Source organism: Lissotriton vulgaris, unplaced genomic scaffold (assembly GCF_964263255.1).
Source record: "Lissotriton vulgaris unplaced genomic scaffold, aLisVul1.2 SCAFFOLD_220, whole genome shotgun sequence".
Classification (NCBI taxonomy): Eukaryota; Metazoa; Chordata; class Amphibia; order Caudata; family Salamandridae; genus Lissotriton; species Lissotriton vulgaris.
In genome coordinates this window covers 1405726-1419048 of record NW_028248788.1, presented here as the reverse complement: position 1 = coordinate 1419048, position 13323 = coordinate 1405726, and the positions used below count along the sequence as shown (strand labels likewise).

At 51.1% G+C, this 13323-nt stretch overlaps 1 protein-coding gene across 2 annotated transcripts in view; it reads left to right on the top strand.

Annotated features, from left to right (window-relative positions):
* LOC147663825 (uncharacterized) overlaps positions 1-13323 on the top strand; it is a 227180-nt gene that overhangs the window by 124633 nt on the left and 89224 nt on the right. For both annotated transcript variants that reach the window (XM_086950187.1, XM_086950186.1), the window contains exon 6: positions 10747-10817. In XM_086950187.1, coding sequence (XP_086806313.1) covers positions 10747-10817 — 71 coding nt within the window. The remainder of the gene's footprint in view (positions 1-10746; positions 10818-13323) is intronic.

Genomic DNA, 13323 nt, shown 5'->3' with positions numbered 1-13323 from the left:
ATCAAAGAGTGCTCATGCTTCTCCCGCACCAAATCAAAGAGTGCCTGTGCATCTCCCGCAGAGAATAAGAGTGCTCGTGCATCTCCCACAGCGAGTCAAAGAGTGCTTGTGCATCTCCTGCTGAGAATCAAAGAGTGCTCATGCGTCTCCCGCAGCGAATCAGAGTGCTTGTGCATCTCCCCCCGCGAGTCAGAGTGCTCGTGCATCTCCTGATGAGAATCAAAGAGTGCTCGTGCATCTCCCGCAGCGAATTAAAGTGTGCTTGTGCATCTCCTGCTGCGAATCCAAGAGTGTTTGTGCGTCTCCCACAGGGAATCCGAGATCTCATTCATCTCCCGCAGAGAATCAAAAAGTGCTCGTGCATCTCCCGCATACAATCAATGAGTGCTCGTGCACCTCCTGTTGAGAATCAAAGAGTGCTTCTGCATCTCCCGCAGCAAATCAAAGAGTGTTCGTGCATCTCCTGCAGCGAATCAAAGAGTGCTCGTGCATTTCCCGCTGAGAATCAGAGTGCTCGTGTATCTCCCGCTGAGAATCAAAGAGTGCCTGTGCATCTCCCGCAGAGAAACAGAGTGCTCGTGCATCTCCTGCTGAGAATCAAAGAGTGCTCATGCATCTCCCGCTGAGAATCAAAGAGTGATTGTGCATCTCCTGCTGAGAATCAAAGAGTGCTTGTGCATCTCCCGCAGTGAATCAAAGAGTGCTTATGCATCTCCCGCTGAGAATCAAAGAGTGCTGATGCATCTCCCGCTGAGAATCAAAGAGTGCTCATGCATCTCCTGCAGTGAATCAAAGAGTGCTTGTGCATCTCCTGCTGAGAATCAAAGAGTGCTTATGCATCTCCCACTGAGAATCAGAGTGCTCGTGCATCTCCTGCAGCTAATCAAAGAGTGCTCGTGCATCTCCTGCTGAGAATCAAAGAGTGCTTGTGCATCTCCCACTGAAAATCAAAGAGTGCGCGTGCATCTCCCGCAGCGAATCAAAGAGTGCTCGTGCATCTCCTGCTGAGAATCAAAGAGTGCTCGTGCATCTCCCTCTGAGAATCAAAGAGTGCTCATGCATCTCCTGCAGTGAATCAAAGAGTGCTTGTGCATCTCCTGCTGAGAATCAAAGAGTGCTTGTGCATCTCCCACTGAGAATCAGAGTGCTCGTGCATCTCCTGCAGCTAATCAAAGAGTGCTCGTGCATCTCCTGCTGAGAATCAAAGAGTGCTCGTGCATCTCTGGCAGCGAATCAAAGAGTGCTCGTGCATCTCCTGCTGAGAATCAAAGAGTGCTCGTGCATCTTCCGCTGAGAATCAGAGTGCTCGTGCATCTCCCGCAGCGAGTCAAAAAGTGTTCGTGCATCTCCTGCTGAGAATCAAAGAGTGCTCGTGCACCTCCCGCAGCTAATCAAATTTTGCTCGAGCATCTCCCGCTGAGAATCAAAGAGTGCTCGTGCATCTCCCCCAGCGAGTCAGAGTGCTCGTGCATCTTCTGGTGAGATTTAAAGAGTGCTCGTGCATCTCCCACTGAGAATGAAAGAGTGCTTGTGCATCTCCTGCTGAGAATCAAAGAGTGCGCGTGCATCTCCTGCAGCGAATCAAAGAATGCTCGTGCATCTCCTACTGAGAATCAAAGAGTGCTTGTGCATCTCCCGCAGCGAATCAAAGAGTGCTTGTGCATCTCCTGCTGAGAATCAAAGAATGCTCGTGCATCTCCCGCAACGAATCGGAGTGCTCGTGCATCTCCCACTGAGAATGAAAGAGTGCTCTTGCATCTCCCGCTGAGAATCAAAGAGTGCTCGTGCATCTCCTGCTGAGAATCAAAGAGTGCTTCTGCATCTGCCGCAGCAAATCAAAGAGGGCTTGTGTAGATGTAGATGTAGAGTCCATTTATAACGCGCTAGCAATCGCTCCAAGGAGCATCTCGGCGCCAATATAAGGACAACCAGATGAAAAGGTTGCCTTACTGCTTAAGGAGACCATAACCGGGATCACACTAGCGCTCTGGCCATTGGGTCTGGAAGATTGTAAATCCAGGTTTTCAATTGCTTGCGGAACTCAGACTCCTTGTCCAGTGCTCTTAATAGAGGGGGTAGGGCATTCCATGCTTTGGCACCCAATACCGCTAGGGATTTACCCCCGCGGGTTTTGAGTCTGAAACTAGGAATGGTCAAAAGATTAGCATTTGAGGATCTTAATGCGCGATTTGGACAGTATTTTACAAATTTATTTCTTAGGTAAGTGGGGCCTAAATTATGCACAGCGCGAAAAGTGATTGTTAAAACTTTGTGGAGGACCCTTTTAGGTATAGGCAGCCAGTGTAGTGCATTGAGGGCTTTGGTTGCTTCTCCCACTGAGAATCAAAGAGTGCTTGTGCATCTCCTGCTGTGAATCAGAGTGCTCATGCATCTCCCGCTGAGAATCAAAGAGTGCTTGTGCATCTCCCGCATCGAATCAAAGAGTGCTTGGGCATCTGCCGCATCGAATCAAAGAGTGCTTGTGCATCTCCCGCAGTGAATCAAAGAGTGCTTGTGCATCTCCCGCTGAGAATCAAAGAGTGCTCGTGCATCTCCCGCAACGAATCGGAGTGCTCGTGCATCTCCCACAGAGAATGAAAGAGTGCTCTCTTGCATCTCCCGCAGCGAATCAAAGAATGCTCGTGCATCTTCTGGTGAGATTTAAAGAGTGCTCGTGCATCTCCCACTGAGAATGAAAGAGTGCTTGTGCATCTCCTGCTGAGAATCAAAGAGTGCGCGTGCATCTCCTGATGAGAATCAAAGAGTGCTCGTGCATCTCCCGCAGCGAATTAAAGTGTGCTTGTGCATCTCCTGCTGCGAATCCAAGAGTGTTTGTGCGTCTCCCACAGGGAATCCGAGATCTCATTCATCTCCCGCAGAGAATCAAAAAGTGCTCGTGCATCTCCCGCATACAATCAATGAGTGCTCGTGCACCTCCTGTTGAGAATCAAAGAGTGCTTCTGCATCTCCCGCAGCAAATCAAAGAGTGTTCGTGCATCTCCTGCAGCGAATCAAAGAGTGCTCGTGCATTTCCCGCTGAGAATCAGAGTGCTCGTGTATCTCCCGCTGAGAATCAAAGAGTGCCTGTGCATCTCCTGCAGAGAAACAGAGTGCTCGTGCATCTCCTGCTGAGAATCAAAGAGTGCTCATGCATCTCCCGCTGAGAATCAAAGAGTGCTTGTGCATCTCCTGCTGTGAATCAGAGTGCTCATGCATCTCCCGCTGAGAATCAAAGAGTGCTTGTGCATCTCCCGCTGAGAATCAAAGAGTGCTCATGCATCTCCTGCAGTGAATCAAAGAGTGCTTGTGCATCTCCTGCTGAGAATCAAAGAGTGCTTGTGCATCTCCCACTGAGAATCAGAGTGCTCGTGCATCTCCTGCAGCTAATCAAAGAGTGCTCGTGCATCTCCTGCTGAGAATCAAAGAGTGCTCGTGCATCTCTGGCAGCGAATCAAAGAGTGCTCGTGCATCTCCTGCTGAGAATCAAAGAGTTCTCGTGCATCTTCCGCTGAGAATCAGAGTGCTCGTGCATCTCCCGCAGCGAGTCAAAAATTGTTCGTGCATCTCCTGCTGAGATTCAAAGAGTGCTCGTGCACCTCCCGCAGCTAATCAAATTTTGCTCGAGCATCTCCCGCTGAGAATCAAAGAGTGCTCGTGCATCTCCCCCAGCGAGTCAGAGTGCTCGTGCATCTTCTGGTGAGATTTAAAGAGTGCTCGTGCATCTCCCACTGAGAATGAAAGAGTGCTTGTGCATCTCCTGCTGAGAATCAAAGAGTGCGCGTGCATCTCCTGCAGCGAATCAAAGAATGCTCGTGCATCTCCTACTGAGAATCAAAGAGTGCTTGTGCATCTCCCGCAGCGAATCAAAGAGTGCTTGTGCATCTCCTGCTGAGAATCAAAGAGTGCTCGTGCATCTCCCGCAACGAATCGGAGTGCTCGTGCATCTCCCACTGAGAATGAAAGAGTGCTCTTGCATCTCCCGCTGAGAATCAAAGAGTGCTCGTGCATCTCCTGCTGAGAATCAAAGAGTGCTTCTGCATCTGCCGCAGCAAATCAAAGAGGGCTTGTGTAGATGTAGATGTAGAGTCCATTTATAACGCGCTAGCAATCGCTCCAAGGAGCATCTCGGCGCCAATATAAGGACAACCAGATGAAAAGGTTGCCTTACTGCTTAAGGAGACCATAACCGGGATCACACTAGCGCTCTGGCCATTGGGTCTGGAAGATTGTAAATCCAGGTTTTCAATTGCTTGCGGAACTCAGACTCCTTGTCCAGTGCTCTTAATAGAGGGGGTAGGGCATTCCATGCTTTGGCACCCAATACCGCTAGGGATTTACCCCCGCGGGTTTTGAGTCTGAAACTAGGAATGGTCAAAAGATTAGCATTTGAGGATCTTAATGCGCGATTTCGACAGTATTTTACAAATTTATTTCTTAGGTAAGTGGGGCCTAAATTATGCACAGCGCGAAAAGTGATTGTTAAAACTTTGTGGAGGACCCTTTTAGGTATAGGCAGCCAGTGTAGTGCATTGAGGGCTTTGGTTGCTTCTCCCACTGAGAATCAAAGAGTGCTTGTGCATCTCCTGCTGTGAATCAGAGTGCTCATGCATCTCCCGCTGAGAATCAAAGAGTGCTTGTGCATCTCCCGCATCGAATCAAAGAGTGCTTGGGCATCTCCCGCATCGAATCAAAGAGTGCTTGTGCATCTCCCGCAGTGAATCAAAGAGTGCTTGTGCATCTCCCGCTGAGAATCAAAGAGTGCTCGTGCATCTCCCGCAACGAATCGGAGTGCTCGTGCATCTCCCACAGAGAATGAAAGAGTGCTCTCTTGCATCTCCCGCAGCGAATCAAAGAATGCTCGTGCATCTTCTGGTGAGATTTAAAGAGTGCTCGTGCATCTCCCACTGAGAATGAAAGAGTGCTTGTGTATCTCCTGCTGAGAATCAAAGAGTGCGCGTGCATCTCCTGCAGCGAATCAAAGAATGCTCGTGCATCTCCTACTGAGAATCAAAGAGTGCTTGTGCATCCTCCGCTGAGAATCAAAGAGTGCTCATGCATCTCCCGCTGAGAATCAAAGAGTGCTCGTGCATCTCCCGCTGAGAATCACAGAGTGCTCGTGCATCTCCTGCTGAGAATCAAAGAGTGCTTGTGCATCTCCTGCAGCAAATCAAAGAATGCTCGTGCATCTCCTACTGAGAATCAAAGAGTGCTTGTGCATCTCCCGCTGAGAATAAAAGAGTGCTCATGCATCTCCCGCTGAGAATCAAAGAGTGCTCGTGCATCTCCTGCTGAGAATCAAAGAGTGCTCATGCATCTCCTGCTGAGAATCAAAGAGTGCTCATGTTTCTCCCGCACCAAATCAAAGAGTGCCTGTGCATCTCCCGCTGAGAATAAGAGTGCTCGTGCATCTCCCACAGCGAGTCAAAGAGTGCTTGTGCATCTCCTGCTGAGAATCAAAGAGTGCTCATGCGTCTCCCGCAGCGAATCAGAGTGCTTGTGCATCTCCCCCCGCGAGTCAGAGTGCTCGTGCATCTCCTGATGAGAATCAAAGAGTGCTCGTGCATCTCCCGCAGCGAATTAAAGTGTGCTTGTGCATCTCCTGCTGCGAATCCAAGAGTGTTTGTGCATTTCCCGCTGAGAATCAGAGTGCTCGTGTATCTCCCGCTGAGAATCAAAGAGTGCCTGTGCATCTCCCGCAGAGAAACAGAGTGCTCGTGCATCTCCTGCTGAGAATCAAAGAGTGCTCATGCATCTCCCGCTGAGAATCAAAGAGTGCTTGTGCATCTCCTGCTGTGAATCAGAGTGCTCATGCATCTCCCGCTGAGAATCAAAGAGTGCTTGTGCATCTCCCGCTGAGAATCAAAGAGTGCTCATGCATCTCCTGCAGTGAATCAAAGAGTGCTTGTGCATCTCCTGCTGAGAATCAAAGAGTGCTTGTGCATCTCCCACTGAGAATCAGAGTGCTCGTGCATCTCCTGCAGCTAATCAAAGAGTGCTCGTGCATCTCCTGCTGAGAATCAAAGAGTGCTCGTGCATCTCTGGCAGCGAATCAAAGAGTGCTCGTGCATCTCCTGCTGAGAATCAAAGAGTTCTCGTGCATCTTCCGCTGAGAATCAGAGTGCTCGTGCATCTCCCGCAGCGAGTCAAAAATTGTTCGTGCATCTCCTGCTGAGATTCAAAGAGTGCTCGTGCACCTCCCGCAGCTAATCAAATTTTGCTCGAGCATCTCCCGCTGAGAATCAAAGAGTGCTCGTGCATCTCCCCCAGCGAGTCAGAGTGCTCGTGCATCTTCTGGTGAGATTTAAAGAGTGCTCGTGCATCTCCCACTGAGAATGAAAGAGTGCTTGTGCATCTCCTGCTGAGAATCAAAGAGTGCGCGTGCATCTCCTGCAGCGAATCAAAGAATGCTCGTGCATCTCCTACTGAGAATCAAAGAGTGCTTGTGCATCTCCCGCAGCGAATCAAAGAGTGCTTGTGCATCTCCTGCTGAGAATCAAAGAGTGCTCGTGCATCTCCCGCAACGAATCGGAGTGCTCGTGCATCTCCCACTGAGAATGAAAGAGTGCTCTTGCATCTCCCGCTGAGAATCAAAGAGTGCTCGTGCATCTCCTGCTGAGAATCAAAGAGTGCTTCTGCATCTGCCGCAGCAAATCAAAGAGGGCTTGTGTAGATGTAGATGTAGAGTCCATTTATAACGCGCTAGCAATCGCTCCAAGGAGCATCTCGGCGCCAATATAAGGACAACCAGATGAAAAGGTTGCCTTACTGCTTAAGGAGACCATAACCGGGATCACACTAGCGCTCTGGCCATTGGGTCTGGAAGATTGTAAATCCAGGTTTTCAATTGCTTGCGGAACTCAGACTCCTTGTCCAGTGCTCTTAATAGAGGGGGTAGGGCATTCCATGCTTTGGCACCCAATACCGCTAGGGATTTACCCCCGCGGGTTTTGAGTCTGAAACTAGGAATGGTCAAAAGATTAGCATTTGAGGATCTTAATGCGCGATTTCGACAGTATTTTACAAATTTATTTCTTAGGTAAGTGGGGCCTAAATTATGCACAGCGCGAAAAGTGATTGTTAAAACTTTGTGGAGGACCCTTTTAGGTATAGGCAGCCAGTGTAGTGCATTGAGGGCTTTGGTTGCTTCTCCCACTGAGAATCAAAGAGTGCTTGTGCATCTCCTGCTGTGAATCAGAGTGCTCATGCATCTCCCGCTGAGAATCAAAGAGTGCTTGTGCATCTCCCGCATCGAATCAAAGAGTGCTTGGGCATCTCCCGCATCGAATCAAAGAGTGCTTGTGCATCTCCCGCAGTGAATCAAAGAGTGCTTGTGCATCTCCCGCTGAGAATCAAAGAGTGCTCGTGCATCTCCCGCAACGAATCGGAGTGCTCGTGCATCTCCCACAGAGAATGAAAGAGTGCTCTCTTGCATCTCCCGCAGCGAATCAAAGAATGCTCGTGCATCTTCTGGTGAGATTTAAAGAGTGCTCGTGCATCTCCCACTGAGAATGAAAGAGTGCTTGTGTATCTCCTGCTGAGAATCAAAGAGTGCGCGTGCATCTCCTGCAGCGAATCAAAGAATGCTCGTGCATCTCCTACTGAGAATCAAAGAGTGCTTGTGCATCCTCCGCTGAGAATCAAAGAGTGCTCATGCATCTCCCGCTGAGAATCAAAGAGTGCTCGTGCATCTCCCGCTGAGAATCACAGAGTGCTCGTGCATCTCCTGCTGAGAATCAAAGAGTGCTTGTGCATCTCCTGCAGCAAATCAAAGAATGCTCGTGCATCTCCTACTGAGAATCAAAGAGTGCTTGTGCATCTCCCGCTGAGAATAAAAGAGTGCTCATGCATCTCCCGCTGAGAATCAAAGAGTGCTCGTGCATCTCCTGCTGAGAATCAAAGAGTGCTCATGCATCTCCTGCTGAGAATCAAAGAGTGCTCATGCTTCTCCCGCACCAAATCAAAGAGTGCCTGTGCATCTCCCGCTGAGAATAAGAGTGCTCGTGCATCTCCCACAGCGAGTCAAAGAGTGCTTGTGCATCTCCTGCTGAGAATCAAAGAGTGCTCATGCGTCTCCCGCAGCGAATCAGAGTGCTTGTGCATCTCCCCCCGCGAGTCAGAGTGCTCGTGCATCTCCTGATGAGAATCAAAGAGTGCTCGTGCATCTCCCGCAGCGAATTAAAGTGTGCTTGTGCATCTCCTGCTGCGAATCCAAGAGTGTTTGTGCGTCTCCCACAGGGAATCCGAGATCTCATTCATCTCCCGCAGAGAATCAAAAAGTGCTCGTGCATCTCCCGCATACAATCAATGAGTGCTCGTGCACCTCCTGTTGAGAATCAAAGAGTGCTTCTGCATCTCCCGCAGCAAATCAAAGAGTGTTCGTGCATCTCCTGCAGCGAATCAAAGAGTGCTCGTGCATTTCCCGCTGAGAATCAGAGTGCTCGTGTATCTCCCGCTGAGAATCAAAGAGTGCCTGTGCATCTCCCGCAGAGAAACAGAGTGCTCGTGCATCTCCTGCTGAGAATCAAAGAGTGCTCATGCATCTCCCGCTGAGAATCAAAGAGTGATTGTGCATCTCCTGCTGAGAATCAAAGAGTGCTTGTGCATCTCCTGCAGTGAATCAAAGAGTGCTTATGCATCTCCCGCTGAGAATCAAAGAGTGCTGATGCATCTCCCGCTGAGAATCAAAGAGTGCTCATGCATCTCCTGCAGTGAATCAAAGAGTGCTTGTGCATCTCCTGCTGAGAATCAAAGAGTGCTTGTGCATCTCCCACTGAGAATCAGAGTGCTCGTGCATCTCCTGCAGCTAATCAAAGAGTGCTCGTGCATCTCCTGCTGAGAATCAAAGAGTGCTTGTGCATCTCCCACTGAAAATCAAAGAGTGCTCGTGCATCTCTGGCAGCGAATCAAAGAGTGCTCGTGCATCTCCTGCTGAGAATCAAAGAGTGCTCGTGCATCTCCCGCTGAGAATCAGAGTGCTCGTGCATCTCCCGCAGCGAGTCAAAAAGTGTTCGTGCATCTCCTGCTGAGAATCAAAGAGTGCTCGTGCACCTCCCGCCGCTAATCAAATTTTGCTCGAGCATCTCCCGCTGAGAATCAAAGAGTGCTCGTGCATCTCCCCCAGCGAGTCAAAGTGCTTGTGCATCTCCTGATGAAAATCAAAGAGTGCTCGTGCATCTCCCGCAGCGAATAAAAGTGTGCTTGTGCATCTCCTGCAGCGAATCCAAGAGTGCTCGTGCGTTTCCCACAGAGAATCAGAGTGCTCATTCATCTCCCGCAGCGAATCAAAGAGTGCTCGTGCACCTCCTGTTGAGAATTAAAGAGTGCTCGTGCATCTCCCGCTGAGAATCAAAGAGTGCTCGTGCATCTCCCGCTGAGAATCAAAGAGTGCTTGTGCATCTCCCGCAGCGAATCAAAGAGTGCTTGTGAATCTCCCGCAGAGAATCGGAGTGCTCGTGCATCTCCCGCAGCGGATCTAAGAGTGCTTGTGCATCTCCTGCGGATGTATGTCGTTACAACGCATACTTTTACAACGCATACCTTTACAACACATTTTTTACACCGCAACATCCATTACAATGCATTCCCTTACAACGCATGCCATTACAACGAAATCTTTAAAACTACCTTTACAACGCATTCTACTACAACGCAGACTACATTTACAACGCATAGCATTACAACGCATACCATTACATTGCATGTATGGTAAGTATTGGATAGTGTAGGGGTAAAAATTACTATTCTAACTCCAGGGGGTGCAACACTAGGGTAAGTGTTGGATAGTGTAGGTATGCGTTGTAATGGTATGCGTTGTAATGACTGCGTTGTAAAGGTATGCGTTGTAGTGGTATGCGTTGTAGTGACATGCGTTGTAATGGTTGTGTTGTAAAGACATGCGTTGTAATGGATCTTGCGTTGTAAAAGTTTCGTTGTAAAGGTAGTGCCTTGTAAAAGTTGCGTTGTAAGTGTTGTTTCCCATCTCCTGCAGAGAATCAAAGTGCTTGTGCATCTTCCACAGCGAATCAAAGAGTGCTCGTGCATCTCTTGCTGCAAATCAAAGAGTGCCTACACATCTCAAGTTCTGGTGGCTCATCAGCAGACATGGTCCCCTCAAGTGGTCTTTGCAGTTATTCAGACATACCTCTCCTCATCCTTCCACCTTAGCCACTGTCCTAGGACAGCCTGGTGCTCATCTTCAGACATGGTCCATGCAGGTGGACAAAGTGAAGTTGGCAGGGTCTGCCCAGACGTGAGTCTCGTGCTCTCCATGCCACTGTACTCAAGCTAGCCTGGCTGATGAAGGGTCTTACCCAGAAACCGGTCCTAGGATACTTGATTCTGGTTCAGGGAAGACCTGGCCTGGCAGTTCCGGCTGGACTGTTCCCATGAGGCACAGGGTCAGACTGATTTGCATATGGCCATGTCTGAACTGGGGTGGCTGAGTGAGCTAAAGAACGTTGGATTTAAGCCCAGATCTCTGTACTGGGGTGAATGAATGACATTGTTCTGCATTCTGTCCATCAATTGTTCTTTTGCATTTGTCACCCCGTGATGGGTCTGTAAGCTGCAGGCCTCCTGGCCGTGGGCTGTGGTGGGTCTGTAAGCTGGATGTGCACGGGGGTCTGTATGGGTCTGTTACATGTCAATGTACAGTGGCATTCTGGGGCCTGTAAGTGGGATGTACACAGTGGGCTCTCCAGTTCTCTCCCAGAGTTCTCTCTCACATTTTCCACTTCCTGTTTGCAGAGATCCTGGCCTGCTCTGAGCTGCACGTGGTCCTGAGGCTGGTGCTGAAGGCGGGAAACTTCATGAATGCGGTGAGTGTGCGAGGCCTGCTCACAAGTGCACACACCAGCAGTGCTCTGTGTCACCCTCACACCCTGTGTACACTGCTCACCCGCCTGGATACACCTCCTCATGCCCTGCGTACGCCGTCTTACCCCTGTATACACCCCCACTCCATGTATACACCCCCTCTCCACCTGTATACACCCCCACTCCATGTATACACCCCCTCTCCCCCTGTATACACCCCCACTCCCTGTATGCACCCCCTCTCCCCCTATATACACCCCCACTCCATGTATAGACCCCCTCTCCCCCTGTATACATTCCCACTCCATGTATACACCCCTCTCTCCCTGTATACACCTCCACTCCATGTATGCACCCCCTCTCCCCCTGTATACACCCCCACTCCATGTATACACCCCTCTCCCCCTGTATACACCCCCACTCCATGTATACACCCCTCTCCCCCTGTATACACCCCCACTCCATGTATACACCCCCTCTCCCCTGTATACACCCCCACTCCATGTATACACCCCTCTCCCCCTGTATACACCCCCACTCCATGTATGCACCCCCTCTCCCCCTGTATACACCCCCACACCATGTATACACCCCTCTCCCCCTGTATACACCCCCACTCCATGTATACACCCCTCTCCTCCTGTATACACCCCCACTCCATGTATACACCCCTCTCCCCCTATATACACCCCCACTCCATGTATACACCCCCTCTCCCCCTGTATAGACCCCCACTCCATGTATGCACCCCCCTCTCCCCCTGTATACACCCCACTCCATGTATACACCCCCTCTCCCCCTGTATACACCTCCACTCCCTGTATGCACCCACTCTCCCCCTGTATACATCCCCACTCCATGTATACACCCCTCTCCCCCTGTATACACCCCCACTCCATGTATGCACCCCCTCTCCCCCTGTATACACCCCACTCCATGTATGCACCCCCTCTCCCCCTGTATACACCCCCACTCCCTGTATGCACCCCCTCTCCCCCTGTATACACCCCCACTCCATGTATACACCCCCTCTCCCCCTTTATACACCTCCACTCCCTGTATGCACCCCCTCTCCCCCTGTATACACCCCCACTCCATGTATACACCCCTCTCCCCCTGTATACACCCCCACTCCACGTATACACCCCTCTCCCCCTGTATACACCCCCACTCCATCAATCAATCAATCAATAGCATTTGTATAGCTCGCTACTCACCCGGAAGGGTCTCAAGGCGCTGGGAGAGAGGGGTACATTACTGCGTGAACAGCCAGGTCTTGAGCTGCTTCCTGAAGGAGAGATGGTCCTGGGTTCGCCGAAGGTGGGTGGGGAGGGAGTTCCAGGTCTTGGCTGCCAGGTAGGAGAAGGACCTTCCTCCGGCGGTGGCTCTGCGGATGCGTGGAACGGCAGCGAGGGCAAGGTTGGTCAATCGTAGCTGGTGGGTGGGTGCGTAGAAGGTCAGGCGGTCGTTGAGGTACTTGGGGCCCAGGTCGCGGAGAGCCTTGTGTGCGTGGGTGAGGAGCCTGAACATGATCCTGTTGCTGATGGGGAGCCAGTGCAGGTCCCTCAGGTGGCCGGAGATGTGGCTGCGTCGGGGGATGTCCAGGACGAGTCGTGTGGAGGCGTTCTGGATGCGTTGGAGTCTTTTCTGGAGTTTGGCTGTGGTTCCGGCGTAGAGGGTGTTCCCGTAGTCCAGTCGGCTGGTGACGAGTGCCTGGGTGACGGTCTTCCTGGTCTCGGTGGGGATCCAGCGGAAGATCTTACGGAGCATACGCAGGGTGTTGAAGCACGATGAGGAGACGGCGTTGACTTGTCTGGTCATCGAGAGGGAAGAGTCCAGGATGAAGCCCAGGTTGCGTGCGTGGTCCGTTGGCTGGGGGCGGTGCCAGGAGTCGTCCCAGGCGGAGGGCGATGATCCAAGGATGAGGACTTCCGTTTTGTCTGAGTTCAGTTTCAGACGGCTGTTCTTCATCCACTTGGCGACGTCTTTCATCCCTTCATGTAGGCTGGTTCTGGCGGTGGCGGGGTCGTTGGTGAGGGAGAGGATCAGCTGGGTATCGTCAGCGTAGGAGATGATGTTGAGGTTGTGTTGGCGTGCGATGGCAGCGAGCGGGCTCATGTACACATTGAAGAGGGTGGGGCTGAGTGATGATCCCTGTGGTACGCCGCAGATGACTTCGGTGGCCTCAGATCTGAATGGGGGGAAGCGGACTTTCTGGGTTCTTCCGGCTAGGAACGAGATGATCCACTCCAGTGCCTTCTCTTGGATTCCGATGTTGCTGAGGTGCTGCACTAGTGTGCGGTGGCAGACAGTGTTGAACGCTGCAGAGAGGTCCAGGAGGATGAGGGCCACTGTTTCCCCGTTGTCGAGCAGGGATCTGATGTCAACGGTGGCTGTATACACCCTCTCCCCCTGTATACACCCCACCCCATGTATGCACCCCCCCTCTCCCCTGTATACACCCCTCTCACCCTGTATACACCCCATCTCCATGTATACACCTCTCTC